A 20107-nucleotide genomic window follows, 5' to 3' on the forward strand; every position below is an offset into this window, starting at 1 on the left:
TATTGTGGTGAGCACTTCAAGGTTCTAGACTTACTAGATAAAAGAAACTTGGAGTATAGCAGTCTAATGTTCATGGACACATGCTTTGTGCTCCCATACAGTCAAAAAGTAAGTATGATCATGTTCAAGTCACTAAAAAACTGATGGGAGCTTTGACCTTAACCATAGTGCATTTACCTTATGGGATGCAATGACTTATTTATAAATGTAAGTAGTTGTATAAATAAACATTGAGAATCCTTAAAATGCTAAGTGATTCATCCATGTTTAGTTCTGATTGTGCATAAACAAATATGAGATCTTACTTACGTCTTCCCAAACTAAACACAGAACTCAAACAGAACTTGAGAATTCTTTCATCCAAGAATCAATAAGAATAGCTGGAAGACACTTTTTTCCTTACCTGTGTGGTGGGCACTAAGGTTTACCACCATGGAGGGAGTCATGTACCTTCTTACCTGTGTGGTGGGGCACTGAAGGTTTACCATTGTGGTGGGGTTGGTGCACCTGAACAGGTTGAAGTAAAACAAAATGGACTTGTTCCTGTTAAAAAGAAAACAACAACAACAAAATAACATTTTATTTACTGTGGGAAATATGTTATGTAACATGTCTGACCCCAAACTCCTTAAATAAAACTTTGTCTCATTTTCTCTAGATAGTTATAACCCCTTTAAATTGTCTAAGAATCACATCATTTTAAAAAATATATTTTATTTACTTATTTGAGAGAGAGAGAGAATGTGTCTGTAAGACAGAGAGTGTATGTCAGGGCCTCCAGCTACTGCAAACAAATCCAGATGCATGCACTTCCTTGTGCATCTGGCTTACATGGGTCCTGGGTAATCTAACCAGGGTCCTTTGGCTTTGCAGGCAAACACTGCTAGCTCATCTTCTCCAGCCCCATAGCATTTTTTTATATTTAGAAAAAGTTGAAATAATTTAACTGTCCATCAGCAAAGGGTTGGCTAAATTCACAATTATACATCACTAAGTAAGAATATTGCTGAAGAACATGTTTGATTAATGGAAAGATTCACAAATATTGATTTGGGAAACCAGCTTGTTAGAGAGTCTTAAAATGTGACTTTATTGTAACTATGTAAAAGCAGGTATAATAAATGATATACAAACAAGAAATTATTCTGTCTAAACATTGATGCTTTTGTTCAGTTACTTTTTGTGTTTTTAAAGGTTCCCCAAATGTAGACATATATTACACTGACAACCTAAAATAAAGATAAACAAGTTGAGTGGTCATTTCTGTTGAAATTTTAGTCATTGGGAGTAGCTAGCTTTCAATGGAACACAACTAATATTCCATTTGTTGCTCTCTTGTGAATTTCAATTTCCTCATTAGTGAAATGGAGAGGTTATCAAGCAAACCTACTCCACAGTGGTAGAGGGAAGACACAATACCTGCAGTGAATGTGCAACAAGTGGAACTTTAGTATTCATGGGAAAATTTGGGGTGTTCATAAAAAATCCTGCTTTCTGGTTCCACGGGGTTTAGGAATTGGCACTGTTTCCTCGAAGCGCCCAAGTGGATTTGGAAACAGGTCATCTCCCAACCACATGTTAAGGACCACAGTCTTAACCACCTATAGACCTTGGCAAGGCCCCAATTATTATGACTACCTACATAGCATAAAGTGTACAAGACACTGTAGAGCAATAGTGTTTCTATGGTTTCCGAATCAAGCGGGATTCCGCTCTAAGAATGGGGAAAGCCCTCCCTGAGAAGTCACAGCAAGCCCTTTCCATCCCTTCCACCCACTTCCTGTTCCTGTCTGGGAAGCCGTCAATGGTGGGCGGAAGGGAAGTGGAGCGTGCACGTGGAGAGAGCCAGTGACCAGACTTCCGAGGACCTTCCCTCACCTCCTCATAGAAGGCAGAGTATACTGACTTTATAATTTCAAACGAGAGGGCTCTCAATGTCTCAGAGAAACTGAAGGTGTCCCCAGTGAGCACAGACTAGCGTGGCATCCTCTAGTGGACCCTGAGCGGAGTAAATGGGCGGTACCTCCTGACCGGGCCGTGCACGCGAGCCACTAGGAGCAGAGCTGACCACGCGTGCAGGCGGCACGCCCACAGTCACCCCGCACCAGCCAACAAGGGCGCAGTGAGGACGCCCCAGAAAGTTCCCACTGCTCCTCCCAGAAAGCCCCTGTTCGGATGCTCACACCAAAGATGGCTGTTCAGTTATGTCTCCTCTGCGATAACAGGAACATACGGGACTAGGGCAGTGGCCATCCACAAGAGGAAAGCCAGAGGCAGGGAGGGAGAGAAAAGAAGGGCAAGGGCTGGCCATACCCTCTTCCCCAGCATCAGACTCCTTTACCAGGTCACTCAGGGGCTGAGGAATGAAAGACATGAGATGGAAATTTTAAGTTGGATCCCAGTAGAACTATGTCTGGAAAGCTATTATAATCTTCCTGAAGTATCAAACCCAGAATAAGGGAGATTTGGGGGAAAAGTAAAAACATGGTTAAAGGCAATAAAAGGAGAAAAATTCAGCCAATTTGGTATATATTTTCCATTGCGTTGAAATGGCTCATGAAGCTGGTTACACATGTATACACTCTGCAGGGCCACCATTCATCAAGTCACCCTCCACACACCCTCACTGTGACTGGGATTCACATTTGTACCCAGACCAATGAGTAAATTAGTACATGTCACTGACTACTGGTTTCCTAGGAGAAGTTAAAACTATGAATGGTATATCTGAAAGTGTCAAAGAGTTCATGGGGAGGGGGGCACTGATTTATCAGTTGTAAACTGTTACATAGGCGCCAGTTATTCACAGATTATCTTATCCTCAAGGATGTGGCTGACCCCTTAATCACCTTGATGTCCCCGTGATGACAGAATGGGACTGGGAGCTGAGCTCACTTTAGCCATACATCAAGTGTGGAGTGAACAGGCCCAACTCCAAAATAAGTGTTTCCAATATCTTAGAATACTTTTTTATAATTTTCAGCACAAATCTAGTCATTTTACCCATGTTGCTGATGCCCTTCAGTTTCAGTGCACCTCCGATTCCTGAGGTGTCCAATAGACAGCAACAATTCTAAGGGGCCACTGAGGAAGAAGCTTATTGTTTGATGTAACTTGTATTTCCAGTAAGAGGTGAAGAAAACAGAAATGATAGAAACTCTCAATTCAAAATGATGAACCAAACTCTAGAGCCCATGTGTGTGTTGGAAACAAAGAGCAAACATTCCACACAGAAAACAGGAAAGACAAAACACACTAGCTAAAGATGCGGAAGACAGGATGAGCGCGCATTGGCCCAAGAGTTCATCAGCGCCTGGACGACGGAATGCATGTGGAACTATGTCCAGGGCTGAACCCCCTGCCAGGCTATAGGAATAGTAAAGCAAAAACTGCCTACTACATAAGTCAACAAAGTGTTAGACTCAAAGTTGACAGTGAAAAATGCAGCCAACTGAAAATTTGTTGTTCTGTGGTTTTCCTGGAGCCCCTACATCCAAAATTTCAACATTCGGGGAGGACGAAAACCCTCTCTTTTGAGACTACCAAAGGCGACCCCTCCAAAAAGGCAGTGCATTCCTGATATTCAGCTTCCCACCAGTGAATGCCCTAGGGGAACGTGACAATCACCAAGCAGCCCCGTCACCAGCAGAGTTCAGAGGGCTGTGCCACAGCCGGCAAATCCCCACTTAACGCCTTGGTCTGCTCTCTAGTAAGAGTGTAGAGTCTACCAAAAGTGCAGGAGAGGTCCTGAAGAGATGGCTCACTGGGTAAAGTACTTGCTGAAAAAGTGAGAGGGCTGGAATCTGGAGACCCAGCACTCAGGTAAATAACAGGTGGGCATGGAAGTTCACCTGCAATGCCAGAGACAGAAAGGAGAGCCATGAGCAAGCTGGCTAGGGAGGCTAGCCACATGTGTGAGCTCCATGTTCACGTGAGAGTCCCTGTCCAAGGAAGTAAAGTGGGGAGCCATCCAGAAAGACACCTGGCACTAACCCATGGTACCCACATGCACATCCACACATGTGCGCACATACCAACACATATATGCATACCACATGCTCCTGCGGAATAAAGCAAGAACAGCAAAGAAGTAAGTAAAGGCGTACCATCAACACATGTGGCAGGGACTATATGAAAGTCTGTCAGACATGGGAGGCGAGTGGTCAAAGAGGTAACTTAAGTAAGTTAAATCTGGGCTGGAGAGATGGCTTAGTGGTTAAGGCACTTGCCTGTGAAGCCTAAGGACCCATGTTTGACTCTCCAGATTCCAAATAAGTCAGACACACAAAGGTAAGGCAAGCACAAGGTTGCACATGCCCACTAGGTGGCACAAGCATCTGGAGCTCGGAAACAGGGGCTGATGCCCCAGCAGCATGCCAGTTCTGTCTCTCTCTCTCTCTCTCTCTCTAAAATAAAAATTTTTAAATTAAAAAATAAGTTCAAGCTTTCTTTACCATAGAAGGTGGTCAGTGGATGTTATCTAAAGTTGGGACAATATAAAACAAAGGAATAAGCATGTTATTTAAACATATATTTTGAAAACTTCAAGAACCAAAACTAGAAACAGAAAGAACACCACTGTGGAATATAACTGTGATTGAACAGCCTTAAGCTGGGACACTATTCCTTTTATTAGGTTCTCCATCTCTTCAATTTTTCTCTCACATGCATAAATATTATTTAAATTTATGCAAATTTAAACCACGTAGGGGACTGGGCCAAGCCGGTGAGATACTCAACAGACTCCTGCTATGAAAAGTTCGTCAGAGAATTGAACGCAACCTTATTGTTGTTTCATTTAATATCAAACTGAACAGGAAACTTACAACAGAACTCCATTCTACAAAAAGAGCTTATCCTTAGCTGATCTGCACCTCATATCAACCCTGGGTGCACACATAAGTCTTCCCAAGCCACTGGCGGGCTCCAGGGATCAAGTCCTCTCAGCTGAAGTTTTTGTAGTGTCCAGAAGGTGGCATCACAATCAATCAAATTCTCACTTTTCAGTTGAAATGCCAAAAGAGGAGGCTTGCGAGCCAACATCGTGAACAACTTCCCTTCAACTAAAAGACAGAGAGACTGCACACAGCAACAAAGCCTTCCCTTTCCCTTTCAAATCTCGGTTTCATTCATCTTTCTTGATACTTTAGAAAAACTCCAGTGTCTCTGAGAATCCTTTGGGCTCAGCATAGATAAAACACAAAAGGGCAAATCTTACATTTCAAATATGGTCGTGGCCTCTTGGAATACTGATTTTAAGTTCAGATGTAAGAAATGTCTCCTGTAGGTGAGAATCAAAGGATGGACGCAGTGCCACTGTGACCCCGAGCACATCGATGGTTGCGAGCCAAGTGTGTGCCTCTGTCTGGAGGCATCCAAATTGCTCACACGCCCTGATATATATTCATTTCACTCTGGCATGGAAACACTTTTTGCCAGCTCTGTTCAAGATTTTTAGGCGTAAGCACGTTACATAGAATCTCTATCGGTTCGCAGCCTGAAGAACACAGAACATGCTGCCAAGGCTGCTTATTAAGAGTTGAACTTTACCAAGGACCTTCACTTTTCCGAATTTCACCTCCCTGATTTTCCAGGGAACAATAATGATAATGACACCATCTTGGCAGTGTGAACTCCACCCTGGATCATGCCCCCACATCACCCTTCAGCTCATTCATGTAATAATAAATTCATAAGGAGTTGCTGCAATACCAGACAGTGTTCAAAGGGCACAAGATGCAGCACTGAAAACCACAAAGGGGGTCTGAGCACACGGCTCAGTGGATAAAGGTAGAAAAGACCAGTTTCTGAGTGATGTTTTATTGTAAGTGCTGACTGTTGCCAGACACAACCTCTTCTTGCTCAATGGAATAGAAAGTCCCAGAAAACAGGCCCCCAGGGCAGTTAGAAAGGGGAAATGGCTACTACAAAACTGAGGCTACCCTTGGCAATCCTCCCACAAAGCTAAGGGCTTTGGACAGCCCTCCCCTTCTTGCTTGCTCACCCTGCCTCACTGCTAGCATATAAGATGAACGTGCAGGTTGAGCTTGGGGCTGGACTTTTTCGGGAGAGATCCTGCCTTTGGTCCCCAGGTAAATAAACTCTCCTCCACATTAATTGGTGTCGGAGTAATCATTCCAAAGAAATTCCTACAACAAAGGCACTCCCTCTGCAAGCCTGTTGATCAGTGTTTGGGTCTCTAGCACCCACTTAAAGCTGGGCACAAAGTGGTACCTGCAGCTGTAATCCCAACACACCTACAGCAACCAGGGGCAGAGACAGGAGGATCCAGAAGCTCACAGGCCAGTGATAAGACAGTAAACTGGTGTCACAGATCAAAGACTAAGGAAGAGTGGTAGGTGAGGGCTTCAGGCTGGACTGTCAGTGCTGAGCACAGAACACACCATGACTTGATGCCATCCCTTCACACCAAGATTATCTAGAGTTCGGTACAGCGACTCTAATTATAACTATTTTTCATAACTTAAAAGTAGCTTTCTTGTGAAAATGTTTCATTAAGCACATTAGTTAAATTAATACATTTATTAGAATTAAAATTATTGGAAGGCTTAAATACATTGGAAAAAGTTTGGTGGTTTACAATGAAACAAAATATAAATTCATTATATAATAATTTTGCTAGAAAGTAGAAAAAGTGTATATCCAACAAAGGATTTGGGAATAACTAGTTTTACACTTGGAAAAGTTTGGCTCCTACTACATTCCATAACATATATAAAAACTAAGTTCCAGCTAAGTTATAAATTTAAATGCATAAAAGGAAATTATAAAAATAGTAGAGGAGGCTGGGCGTGGTGGCGCACGCCTTTAGTCCCAGCACTCGGGAAGCAGAGGTAGGAGGATCGCAGTGAGTTCAAGACAACCCTGAGGCTACATAGTGAACTCCAGGTCAGCCTGAACTAGAGTGAGACCCTACCTCGAGACCCCCCCCCCAAAAGTAGAGAAACATAGGAGAACACTATATTTGGGGGGAAAGAGCAGAATTATCATCATGACATGTAACCCCAAAACTAAAAAGAAACCTTATTAACTATTGACAATATATCCAGTGGATTCACCACATTTTATGAAAAGGATGGGCAAGAATTTACTATCATACACATATTGATGGTGATTGTTTTTAGTTTCCATTATATTGTTTATTATATACAATACTTAAATGAGTATCTGTGTGTAAGGCAAGGATTACCTTTTTAAAATTATTTTTATTTATTTATCTTATGATAGAGAAAGAGAGGCAGACAGAGAGAGACAGAAAGAGAGATTGGGCATGCCAGGGCATACAGTTATTGTAAATGAATTCCAGACACATGCACCATCTTGTGCATCTGGCTTAATGTGGGTACTGGGGAATTGAACCTGGGTCCTTAGGCTTTGCAGGCAAATGGCTTATCCACTGAGCCCTCTCTAACAAAATTATTTTATTTATTTATTTTATGAGAGAGAGGGGGGAAGAGGAGGAGGAGGACTATCTTTGAATAATCTGTATGTTCTGAAATTTGTGGTGTTACATATTTGTTTGAAGTAAGTGGGTCATTGGCTCAAGGCTAGAAAGCATTGTCACAGAAGCCCCTTTAAAAATAGCCTGCTTTAAAGAACTAAAGATTTAGAGATTGGCATGATTTTTAAAATCTTTACCATGTGGTGCTTTATTTGATCCTCATAGTGTAGACATCTTGTGATTGATGCCGAAGGTTTACCAAGTTACTGAGCTTAAAATAAAATTGCCAGGCTGGATTCAAATTCAGTCCTGGCATTTCTGCCAGGTGACAGAGTGCATGTAGAAAGCTCCCTCCATTTAACTTGACATGACTAATGACTAATTGACAAGCCCCTCTCTCCTCTAAATTTCTGGGTTTTCCAGATTATGTGAACTTCATTAACTCTTTCTGGAATCTATTTACATCTCTTAGAACAATAAGCCTTTGGTTGTGGGCTGTACAAATACAAGACCCAAATGTCTTGAGCCAAGATTTTGTTGAAGAGAGACCTCCTGTTGTTTGGTGGGGACTATTTGTTTTTAACATAATCATCTCAAATCAGCTTTTACAGAAACTGGATTACTTACTGAGATCCAGGAAATCTAGCAACAACTTGAGGCAGTGAAAGAAAAGAAATGGATGTGTGAGAAAGGAGGAAAAGTTTTCAAAAAATTTGACTTATATGTTTTTTGTTGTTTGCTTGATTTTAGGTAAACAAATAGCTTGCTTTCAAAGAAGGGGTTCAGTAGGAGGGGCATATGCAAGGGGGAAAAGAGTAGGTGGTTGGAGGGAAATATGACCATGGTATACTGTATATATGTATGGATGTTGTCAATACAAAGTTTTTAAAAAATCTACAAACTTCCATTACATTTAACATTTTAAAAGAGTATTTTTTTTCAACTACAGGGCATTGTCCATAGGTGCCAAGTTGCCCATGAGCCTACCAATCATGGAAGACCTTCAAGCATCACTTTGCAAAGCAGCAATACCTATCAGTAAACATTATGACAAAAATTATCATACTATAGCATGGCGTAAGTGTTTAGCAGTCACTCCAGACTCCGTCTTCTAATAGTCTAATCGATCAGGCATTGTAAAATATGGCTCTAGAAAGAAAATCACAGATTCTATCCATCCTTCAGAACTGTATTTTCAGAGCAGAATCTCTATCGGTCTCTCATAAGTATTGCCTAACAATGACAACATGTCTGAAGTCATCAGTAATCAATTTCCAAACTGCTTATAGCTGTCTGTATGAAGAGGAGAGGGAAAGCCTTATGATAAACTGCAATCTTTTAAGGGCTCTAATAAGTGAGATTAATGTGAAAGTGAACCCCAGTTTCCAGCATGAACAGATTAAATCACACAGAGCAGCTGTGGCCACATACTCACTCATTGGGGGTGCCCTTCTGGCCACAGAAGTGGCCCTGGCTGTCTGTAGGATAGGCCACTCTCCTGGGGTCGCCATGTAACCAGGCTGCAGGAACAAGAAAGGACAAAATGTCTATCAGTGACAGCTGGCTGCAGGCAATCTGAGTGGAGATATTAGGATGTTCCATAGCATCACTGCCTTCTTCCCTCAGTCAGAGAACATTATTGATTTTCTTCAGAGTAATTTCTTAATGAAAAGTAAAATAAAATATGGATGAATCAGTTAGAAAGCACATTTCTTCTCTTCTCTCAAGATTCATCTGGGCTGTAGCCAAAGCATGAGGTAATGCACTCAGAAAATGACATTTATTAAAATGTGACTTAGAGGGCACACAACAAAAGCTTGCTTAGATAGAAGACGCCTTTTCTAAAGCTCAAATCCAAATGACTTCATACCAGCACTAATAGATTTACACTAAGTAGCATGATGTCATACTTTTGGGTTATATAGGAGTGAAAACCAATTTAAAAATTCAAAGGGATTAAAGCGACAATGCCCCACTCCAACCGACGTTCTCTATGATTTCACGGGGCATTCCAAGGACAACCCACGGCATGCAGAGGCAGTGTGTGTTAAAGGCTTGCCTTATGTTTCTCTGATAACCTCAAAGCTTAGTGCAAACACCAAGTGTCTCCAGCTTCAGTACAACTGAGAATTCATTTGTATTTCTATGGTCTCCACTTCATACAAACTCATCATTTTTTTATTATTTTTACAAGATTATAACCATGACCTGATAGCCAGACTGTGATCACACAAAAAGAAATATCCATCAGCTAAATTGCTTAATAATTAGCTAAATGATTTTCTATGGATTGTTGTAACTTCTCCAGCTTGACTAATGCAGTTCTTTAACATCTAGGAAATACCCTGGCCATTGAATGCTTGTGTCTGCATACAGGAAGCACATATCATCTGTCTCTGCAAACAAGAAGTAAATGTCTTTGTTCTTTGCTTCTTTTAACATTGGTCCAGCTATTGCCTGGCTCACATTTATTGGATTTGACATTGTGCATTATAACTCAATCACCATTATGTGTATAACCAGTGTGACATTAATTAATTCAATTTTCTGAATGAAAATTGTAATGTGAAAGAAAAACTTTTCTCAATATTTTTTTCTCTTTAATCCATGATTTTCCATTTAATCCCTAAGTACACAGACAGGCCTCCTCTCATTCTCTCTCCAATGTCACAAAGGCCAAACCCAGTTTCATCATCTAACATGACTTTATGAAATTTAATTCATTTGGGTAGCGTTCTGCTGCCATCATATCTTCTGGTCTTTACTTCCCAGAAGAAAAAATGATCATAAATAGGTATTTAAATGATACCCATATGTTCAATGTGCAATGTGTCCAGACTATTTTATCATAGTTTCTTTCTATATCACAGTTTGTAACATTTTTGGCTAAACCTAAGAAAGATATCTAATTTTATCTGACTCTATTCTTATGTAGTATGTTTATTTCAGCATTATCCTAAAACATTTTTTTTTTCTTTTTCTAAATTTCAACTGAGAAACAGGCATCTACAAAAAGCACTGGAGGTCCTACATTTGCTTTTTATTATCTATAACCTTGAAAAAAATCACTTCATTATTTTGAATCTTAACTTTCTACTTTATTGCTAAAAATTAATATGATACCCAACCCCATAAGAATACCAAGAATATGAAAGACGATTATGAAAGTAGAATCTCCAAAAAGGTACTCATAACCCAATATGGAATCAGTAACATTAGTTTTTAAAAAAAATATCTCAAAAGGCAAAACGACACTGGAATTTGATGCAGGCAGCTTTTTATTTGGGGAAGGGGGAGGCAGTTATAAGGAGTGTCAAGCAGCTGATTCTGGAAGGAACAAAGGCTAGTCAGCAAGGCGGATAAAGGTGGCATGAAGGAATGGGATCCTGGGGTGGGCCAGTGAACCAAGAACATGACTGCTAGGGTCCCATTGTAACGCACTCACATAACCGCCAACACACTCCTATGGTGAGGTGATTTGACTGGGAATGTATGTCCCCATAGACTCAGATGTTTCATTAAGCATTTAACTTGGGTCTCTAGTCGCCTGACTGGAGGAGGTGTCCCTGGGGGTGGACCCTGGAGTACAGCCCTAAGGTGAGTTTGGGGGTGGATCTGAACTCCAGCCCAAAGGTGTGAAGAGCAGTGTAGGCTGTGGGCAGGGCAGGGGTTCCCTGCAGCTTGCTGCTTGCTGGTGTTGCTGACCGGCGGTTTCTCTCTCTGGTTGGATTTATGAATGGCAGTCAGCTTCTCCTGCCATGGATGAAATTTCTACTGGGACCTGTAAGCTTAAAATAAATCCCTTCCTCCCACAAAACTGTGTTCAGTTGGATGCTCATCCCAGCAATGTGAAGCTGGCAGGCGTGAGTCTAGCATCAGCTCTATCACCCCTAGTTTTCCTTTCCCTTAGCATCATCCATAAATTGAAGGATTTACTCTGTGATCAGCATGTGTCCTATGCCAGGATGAGTTTGTGGGATTCTCAAGGAGAACTTGGAAAGGGAAGACTAAAGTTTGCAGAAGGCTTGATGAAGAAGTGGACTTGAGAGAGACTTTTAAAGCATGATCAGGACATGAGGGTAGCAGTGGAAGGAATGTTAGGCTGGAATATGGTATAACAAGAGGGAGCCCCCACTTATTAATCACTTACAACGGGTCAGGGGCTGCCCTAGTTGCGTCACACCCATGGCCTCTCATTGGCACATAGGTCTCACAATAACTCTGACAAGTGTATTTCATTCTTACCTAAATTTTGTATTAAGAATTCTTAAGAGCATGCAGCTATTAAGTGCTGTAAACAGGGCTCAGTCATAGGGTTGTTGCTATCTAGGATCCTTGGTTTTATCTATCAGGCTGTGCCATCAATGAAGCCTTTGGCTAAGGGTAACTTTTGAATGAACTGATCAATAGTGGTATGGTTTGCATAGGAAGTTTTCCCCTCAAACGCCTCATGTGTTGAAGGTGCTGTCCTTAACACAGCAGGTTCAGCAGCAGAGGTTTCAGGAGATGATAGGATCATGAAGGTTCTGACCTATCAGTGGATTGATAAATACATTCATAGTCCGATGGCATTGTTGGGAGGTAGTGGACAATTTGGATAGCAGTGTGTAGTTGGAAGAAGTCGGTCTTTGAGGATGTGTCCCTGAAGGTTGTATCCTGCCCCTGGCTCCTTCTTTAGCTATTTTTCATCACTTGTCCCTCTGTTTCTTTCCTTTCTCTGCTTCCTGCCCTCCCTAAGGAAAGTGCCTTTACCCCACCATTTGCTTCTGCCATGATGTTCAGCCTCAGCTCCAGCCCACAGCAGTGAAGCCGGAGGACTAAGGGCTAAAACCGTGACACACAATAGACCTTTCCTCTCTGTAGATTTTCTCTTAGGTATTTGTCACAACTGTGAAAAGGCTAACTCACAGAATGGGTTATCAGCTAAATAGGAATTTGAAAAAGGCTGGATCCACCCTCTAGGAAAGGAAGTGACAGGGGTTCACTTGAAGCTTTGGTCATTTTGGGAAAAGAGCTTTGTTCTTAGAGACAGACAGACATACACACACAGAGAAAGAGAGGGAGAGAGAGAAAGAGAGAGAGTGTGTCTTTCAGGATGGTCCTGGAGATCTAAGGACAAAGGACAAGTTGCAGGTGTCTAGGGAGGAATTCCCCTTTGAGGACTTTGTGATGTGGACTTGTGGCTGGGGGGGCGGGGGGCTCTGCCCCACCTCTGGTAGGATGCCAGGCTGCAGATGGTGCACATTTGAGTTGGGTCATCAAGACTTCACCCTGAAAGCTGACAAAAAGAGAAGGAAAAGGAACTATACAGAAACAGCAGCCTTGTGTCTCCCCATTTGCAAAGTCAGGGGTGCCCACATGTCTCCCTCGGGGACTTTCTTCATCCATGGAACGTCTATGTCTGCACTGTCTGGAACCCAAAGTGGCTTATTAGAACTGGTACCTGCAAAAGTGCAAGGCTCATCACACTTTGCCGTGTGTGTGCGCACATGTGTGCAGGTATGTGCAGGCTGTGACATGCACGGTGGTGGTCAGAGGACAGCTCGGGGCGTTAGTCCTTGCCTTCCATCTTGTGGTGAGGCAGCGTTTCTGTCCGCAGATGCGTCCCCCAGGCTCTCTGAGCCATTAGCATCAGGGGATTCTCCTGTCCCTGCTGCCTTGCTCACTGCAGGAACACTGGGATTGCAAATGCCCACCATTGTGTGGTCCTGGAGATCAAAATGAGAGTTCACATTTGTGCACCAAGTGTTTTATCCACTGAATAATCTCCTCAGTCCTACATCAGATATTTTAAACCCAGTGTGGAAATAAAAAGAATCTGTCTATACTTTTAAATAGATTACATGTGCATGTGAAATGATACTTGAATAAAATACATTATTGAATCATTAAAATCAGATTAAGTTGTCTCTCTTTACACCCTTCAATTCAGAAACTCTAAGATGACATATGTCATGTTTTGTGTTTCTCGTGGACATATTTGGTCTACAAGCAAGTGTGGGCTTCTTCCCCAGGTGACTCACTATGCTGTCCTGTCACCAGTCCACGAGGTAGTTAGTCCCAAGCCCATGATAAGTAACATGCCATTTTTATAACAAATATTTACAATGTGTACCTTCTAAAATATTATAATAATGTCTTCTCATAAAGTAACACACTTTTCAAAAATTGTACTGACAGGCAATGCTCCTGTTTAATATAAATGAGAAATAAGAAGTAATTCATAATTAAAGAGCATGCCCAGGGGCATACAGAAGCTCAGGTGGGACTAACCCAGAGGACAGTCTGCAGCAGTCAGGTGCTCCTATGTACAGGTGGAAGCCCAGTAAAAGTAATGCCACATTCGCAGACAGATTTCATATATTGTGTGGTATTGTTGATGAGATGGTTTTCCTAAATTAATTGTAGTTAATTCTAATAAAAGGTATAAGCTTCTTCCAAAGTCTCTTGGTATTTATTAAGCCTATGTAAAAATATATTTGTAACCTACTTATCTATGTGTTAATTTACTTTTAGAGATAGGGTCTTGTTATATAGACCCTCAAACTCATGATATTGCTGTTTTAGAACTTCAAGTTCTGGGATTACAGATATGTACCACAGCAGCTGGCCTACTTTCGTAAGTTTAGCACAAAAATTATCAGGTAAAACATTAAAAAAATAAACAAGTTTTTCCTTGTGTCCATGGAACATAGGTAGATCAGGCAGGAATTAAAGCCATTCTGAGTTATGACTCCAAATACTGCAAGGCATATTTATTCCTTGCATCCTCCTACCCGTTAAATACCAGCAGAATCCCACTTCAACATCATGAATACCAAAGGGCCAGTTCACATTTTCTGAAAGGCTACCGGGAAGTGGTACTGCTTCCGCTGAAAGCCACTGGTCAGATGTGAGACCACAGTCTTCAAATGCCAGGGGCTGGCAAGATAGCTCAGTTCGTAAAATGCTTGTTGTGCAAGCAGGAGGAGCTGGGTCTAGTCCCCAGAACCCACACAGAACGTCGGGAGTGGTGGCACACACACATCATCCATGCATAGGGGACACAGAGATGGGCATATTCCTGTGGTTCACTGCCCAGCCAGGCTAGCCTGCCTGGCAAGTTCCAGGCCAGTGAGAGAACCTGTCTCCTGAAGAAAGATTCCCAACTCCAGGTTGTCATGTGGGTTCCATACACAAGTGCACATATGTGCAAGCACACCTGCACACACACGAAAGTGTACACACAATACACACACACACAAACATGCACATACACACAATATAAGCACATACACACACATACATAGTACAAGTATTTACACACACATACACAGAACACAAATACACACATAACATGCACATGCACATACATATAATACAAATATACACAAACATGTACACACAATACAAACACACACAAAACATGCACATACACAAAAAACAAATACACATACATGCACACACACATACACACACACACACACATACAAAATGCCAAAAACCTAAATTTGTCATTATATTTTTCTCCTGACATGTATTTTTGATGTTGCTATCATAGAGTTCCTTCCAATCACTATCCTGTTTACTTAGATTTAGCTGATCTCCCTTATAAAGGCCTTTAACTTCACCTAGCTTTAACTTGGCACCTATCCTGTAAAAGAGGGCACTTGATCCCTCCCCTTTTGAACATGAACTGGAATTACTGTTTTACTTCCAAGAAGCAGATTATGACAGCAATGACATTGGTCACCTTCTGAAACTCAGTAGTAGCAAGCATTATAGCTTCCCCTTTGTTCTCTGTTCCTCGGGAATCCATCTGACATGCTAGGAGGAAACTCATATAGTCCTGTTGAAAAACTCATGTGAGTGCGAGAGGCCAAGACAGCAGGATTAATATCAGTTCTAAGCCAGCCTAGGCTACATGGTGAGCTTTAGGCATACCTAGGCAACATAATGAGACCCTGTCTCAAAAACAAAGGGCCAGAGAGATGGCTTAGTGGTTAAATGCTTGCCTGTGAAGCCAAAGAACCCTGGTTTGAGGCTCTATTCCCCAGGACCCACGTTAGCCAGATGCACAAGGGGGCTCATGTGTCTAGAGTTCGTTTGCAGTGGCTGGAAGCCCTGGTGTGCCCATTCTCTCTCTCTCTCTCTCCCTCCCTCTTTGTCTCTGTCACTCTCAAATAAATAAATAAAAGTAAACAAAAAAAATTTTTTAAGTCAAAGAAGGAAAGAATAGAGGAAGGGAAAGAGGAAAGGAGGAGGAAAACCAAGCCCGCATGAGTGCAGGCAGCCAGTGATTCCTGCAGCTTCCTGCCAGCCTCCACATGAGCCAAGCTCATGACAAGGGCAGACCCTCACCTTGGTCAGTACTCGGTTTATAGCAGCCTGGCATGCTGCTGGTAACTTCACAAAGCACCACCCAGCTAAGCTTCTCCCCATCCCTGACCATGGGAACTATGACATTAGAAATGCTTGCTGTTGCAAATTGCCCAATCTGAGAGTTACTATAAAGTTACTATAAAGCAATGGAAAATGCAGTATCATACAGGCTTTTAAAGTCTTTTGTGTACTAGAAGAAAGTAGTTAAACCATCTTTCTCTTTCCCAAGTTAAATAACCATTAGAAAATGAATCATCTTTTCCACTCTGTTTTCATACATTTTGAACTACAATTTCTAGGCTTTTAGTACTTTTCAGCCTTTCACATTGTAACTTAGTACAGGAAACCTTCAACCCAACTTAAAGTATTCTTTTTTTTTTAATTTTTATTTATTTAAGAGCGACAGACACAGAGAGAAAGACAGATAGAGGGAGAGAGAGAGAATGGGCGCGCCAGGGCTTCCAGCCTGTGCAAACGAACTCCAGACGCGTGCGCCCCCTTGTGCATCTGGCTAATGTGGGGCCTGGGGAACCGAGCCTCGAACCGGAGTCCTTAGGCTTCACAGGCAAGCGCTTAACTGCTAAGCCATCTCTCCAGCCCAAACTTAAAGTATTCTTTAGGAGCTAACCAGTCATACAGTATCTGATATCCATTAACTTTTCTCCTTAAGAAAGTGAACTAGACAAGCTTGATCTTAAAATGCCAATACAGAATCTGGCCAAATGCCCACTCATTTATTTGTACTGAGGAGCCAATCATGTTTTCAGTCACCTAGTCACTCATGCGGCTGTTTGTGACAAGCACGAATGGATAACGCATTGACAGAAACACAACTCTGAATCAGAATGACACTCTTTCTTAATGTCCTCCCTAAAGGAGATAGAAGCCATCAAGGATGCCAGTGCGGATGCTAAATTTATAGACAATGAGGGCACTGCTGCCATGGGGCCTCACGGCAGTCTCAGAGGAACAGGACTGCAGATAACGGACTGCTCATGATCTTTGCTTGCTTTCAGTTTCCCCCTAAACTGTTGTCCAAACTAGCTGTATTAGACTCAACGCTGTGTAGAATTTCAGAAACTGTGAAGGGAAGGAGTGAGAGAAAGTATTAGGACAATGCCATGGGTTCTGGTCTGTGCCTCTGTGTTGCTTTCATCACTTAAAAAAAAAATGTCTACATCCTCCTCCTCCTCATGAAACAAAGCTGGGTGTCCAGTGGTTAAAAGCATTAAACCCAATGAATTTTGATGGCAAAATAGCATGACCAAGTTGCAGAGAAAGTTATGCAAATCTGGATCAATCATTTTGCTTGTGTGTGTGTGTGTGTGTGTGTGTGTGTGTGTGTGTGTGTATTGAGGAAAAATGAAGAAAAATTGCTTGTACATTTTGTTACAGCAGTCCACGCCAGATAGCCTATAAGTTGGTAAGAGATGGGTGAGAACTTTATTCGGGTAACTTATCCTTTTACTCTCATTAAGGAGGTGCATGTCACTGAGCTTCCAGCAAAGAGTGTTGCTATCTAACATGATGCCTCATTTTCAAACACCTGCAAAGTCCGATGGAGCCTGTTGTGCTAGAGCTGAGTCAGGAAGCTGCAGCTACCAGAGCCCCTGTCAAGGGCATGTGATCAGACCAACTGCTTGCACAGACACTTAAAAATTAGCCATAGATCTGTCTGAGGCAGCTAAGGCATTCCCCAAACACTAGCTGGTTATGAATGCTGGCTTTCAAACCATTCTTTTATACCCTTGAAGGTACATCTTTACTATGGAAAGAACAGGCCTGCCAAATTGCACTCATGGCTCTTTAACACAAGCAATTTACAAATGCAATGAAGCAGATAACAGGACACATGATAGCAGATCTGAAAATCTGTGTTGTGACATGGCTGCTGAAGAAACACTGCCCAGGCAGCTCCATATGCTGCAGCCTGGATGACAAAAATGTTTACCATTTCACAGGTGGCTTCCTCCACCACAAGGCAAGTTTGGGGTCAGGTCCTTGAGCACCAGTCAGTCCCACGCATGCCAAATGGCACTTAAAGTCATCTGGAACACAAGTGTGCCATAAAATTCAATAGACAGTCACCATCTCACTCAATACTAAACGATATGCTCACCTTTTAGTCAAACCTTAAACATTTGCTTTTCACACTAAAGAGTTCTAAAACAAAATGAAATGTGTAATTGAATTCATCGATGTTTATATATTACTAAAGCAAGCAAAACATGTTTGACACTGGTTCTGGAGATCTTATCAATGAACAGCATATTTCCCTTAAAAAAGTTTACTAGAACCATTTTGAAAATAGACATTTTCAAATTTCTTGCTTTTTCATTAGAAGCAATCATTTTACTTCATTACACCATGCTTTCAAGCTATGATCTGATAAACAGATTCATGTTCCAACCTGGCTGGGACCAGCCTGGCTGGGCAGGGGAGAATACTAACCTTGAATTGGGTATTTTCTTCTTGCCCTCTATCCATGTCATGTTTTGGGGTACTCTCACTTTGATTCCATGTGTGGCTTATATTTGATCTGTGATTCCTTCAGTATTTCTTAATTCTATCTGGTCTGCTGTTTGAAGGGGCTTCTATGTCCAATCTTCCACATGTATGTGAAAGTGCTTCAGCCTTTCCCTACATCTCAATTTCCCTAAATAAACCTAATGAATTATGATTTCCCCTAAATAAACTCAATGAAAATAATACTTCATAAAAAGAAGGAAGTTTGTTTGTGACAATCAATGGAGATGAGACTCTGAGGTCACCATGCCAAATGATATAGGCCAGGAATGAAAACTCAAATCCTGTATGATTTGACCTATATGTGAAAGCTAAGAAAAATCAAATATGCAGAAGCAGAAAGTAAAATGGTGGGTCCCAAGGTGCTGGGTGGAGAAAAATGTGGCAATACCCATCACAGAGTATTTATTCTTGGGCACATGATGAGTGAATTCTAGAGATTTGATGCCCAGCAGAGTATAATTATTATCATGTACTTTACATTTACTACGATGATCAATCCTAAGCATTTTCACCTGTGAGAAGACACCTCCTCCTGCTTCCAATTATATGCCTCAATCTTGCCTTCAAACTCTCACCAGCAACCTCCTCCAAGTCCCAGTAGCTTTGGAGAACCACCAATCTCAAGACCAATGCCTGCACTACAGGTTTTGTTAAACCAGCCTCTCACTTCCTGGTATCAGGTTCCTGTCTGCTTATCTGATGTTTCTCCCTCAAACTAGCTTAATGAAACTGACTTGTATTTTGTTTATAGTTTGAAGTCTCTGAAGTCTCTCAGGCAATCAGATTTTGACAGTGGCTTCCGTCATTGTAGCAAATGGGCTAATTAGCCCTGGATGTCCAGTTGAGCCTACCTTCCAGCTTACCTACAAGTGGCTTCTCTTAGGTATGAGCTCCTCACAGCATGCTGACTGAGTTCTGGGCATGTCTACAAGACCATTCTTGTTAACTTCCTATCTTCTCAGCTAAAAGGAGCAATTATTCCTGGCAAAGATTTAAAAACCCAAACTAAAACAAACTTTGGGCTCCTTCCTAAGTAAATACAACAAGGAACATACCTGCTCAATATCAAATCCATTTAGAAGAAAAATGAAATACAAATTTATTGAATATTAAAGTCCTGCTATTACTGTACACATAGCATAGCGACAGCAAAGCATGATTTACACAACAAGTATTTTCATTCTTTTTTTCCCAATTGGTATGATAATTGAGTAGCAACCGTTAGCGAAGGAGGACGAAGAGGGCTGTTACATGAACATTAGCCTGGTCTCTCAAGGAGCTGCGAGTACCTTCCACCCAGAGCCCACTCCATCCGCCTGAACCAGCGGAGTGCGAAGCGCCTTTCTCTCATGCAAGTGTTACCGCAGCTCACCATATTCCCCAAATATGCAAACAACAGTTTCTTCTCCGCTGGTTTTGTGAGAAACATGGGTCCTCTGTGGTAACACTTCTTATGAAATGATCATGGGTATGTTAGTGAAGGTCCCGATCTAGTAAAAATGGCAAAGTCACCAAAACATGACAGAAGAGAGAGACACACTGCTTAGCCTATTTTTCCTCAAATTGAAGGTATGTATTCTTCCATGTTAAAAATAAAAACTGGAGCTGAATGGACAGAGCACTTACTGAGCAGGCATGGGCATCAGAGTCTGGATTGCCTGCCCCCGCATGCGTTCTGGGGGTCGTGGCAGTCCGCCGCACCCTCGACTCTGGACATAGAAACAAGGAGACCCCAGGGGTAAGCTAGTTAGCTGG

The 20107-nt window shown here is 41.9% G+C and overlaps 1 protein-coding gene across 5 annotated transcripts in view; it reads right to left on the reverse strand.

Moving 5' to 3' along the window:
- The window catches only part of Slc44a5 (solute carrier family 44 member 5), a 270243-nt gene that overhangs the window by 41326 nt on the left and 208810 nt on the right, over positions 1-20107 (reverse strand). For 3 of the 5 annotated variants that reach the window (XM_045138870.1, XM_045138867.1, XM_045138869.1), the window contains 2 exons: positions 8898-8982; positions 459-543 (listed from right to left, as the gene is read on the reverse strand). In XM_045138870.1, coding sequence (XP_044994805.1) covers positions 459-543; positions 8898-8982 — 170 coding nt within the window. Of the gene's footprint in view, positions 1-458; positions 544-8897; positions 8983-17774; positions 17825-20107 lie in introns of those variants that run through there. The other 2 variants (XM_045138871.1, XM_045138872.1) reach the window with 2 other exon arrangements.

This window comes from Jaculus jaculus, chromosome 19 (assembly GCF_020740685.1).
Source record: "Jaculus jaculus isolate mJacJac1 chromosome 19, mJacJac1.mat.Y.cur, whole genome shotgun sequence".
NCBI lineage: Eukaryota > Metazoa > Chordata > Mammalia > Rodentia > Dipodidae > Jaculus > Jaculus jaculus.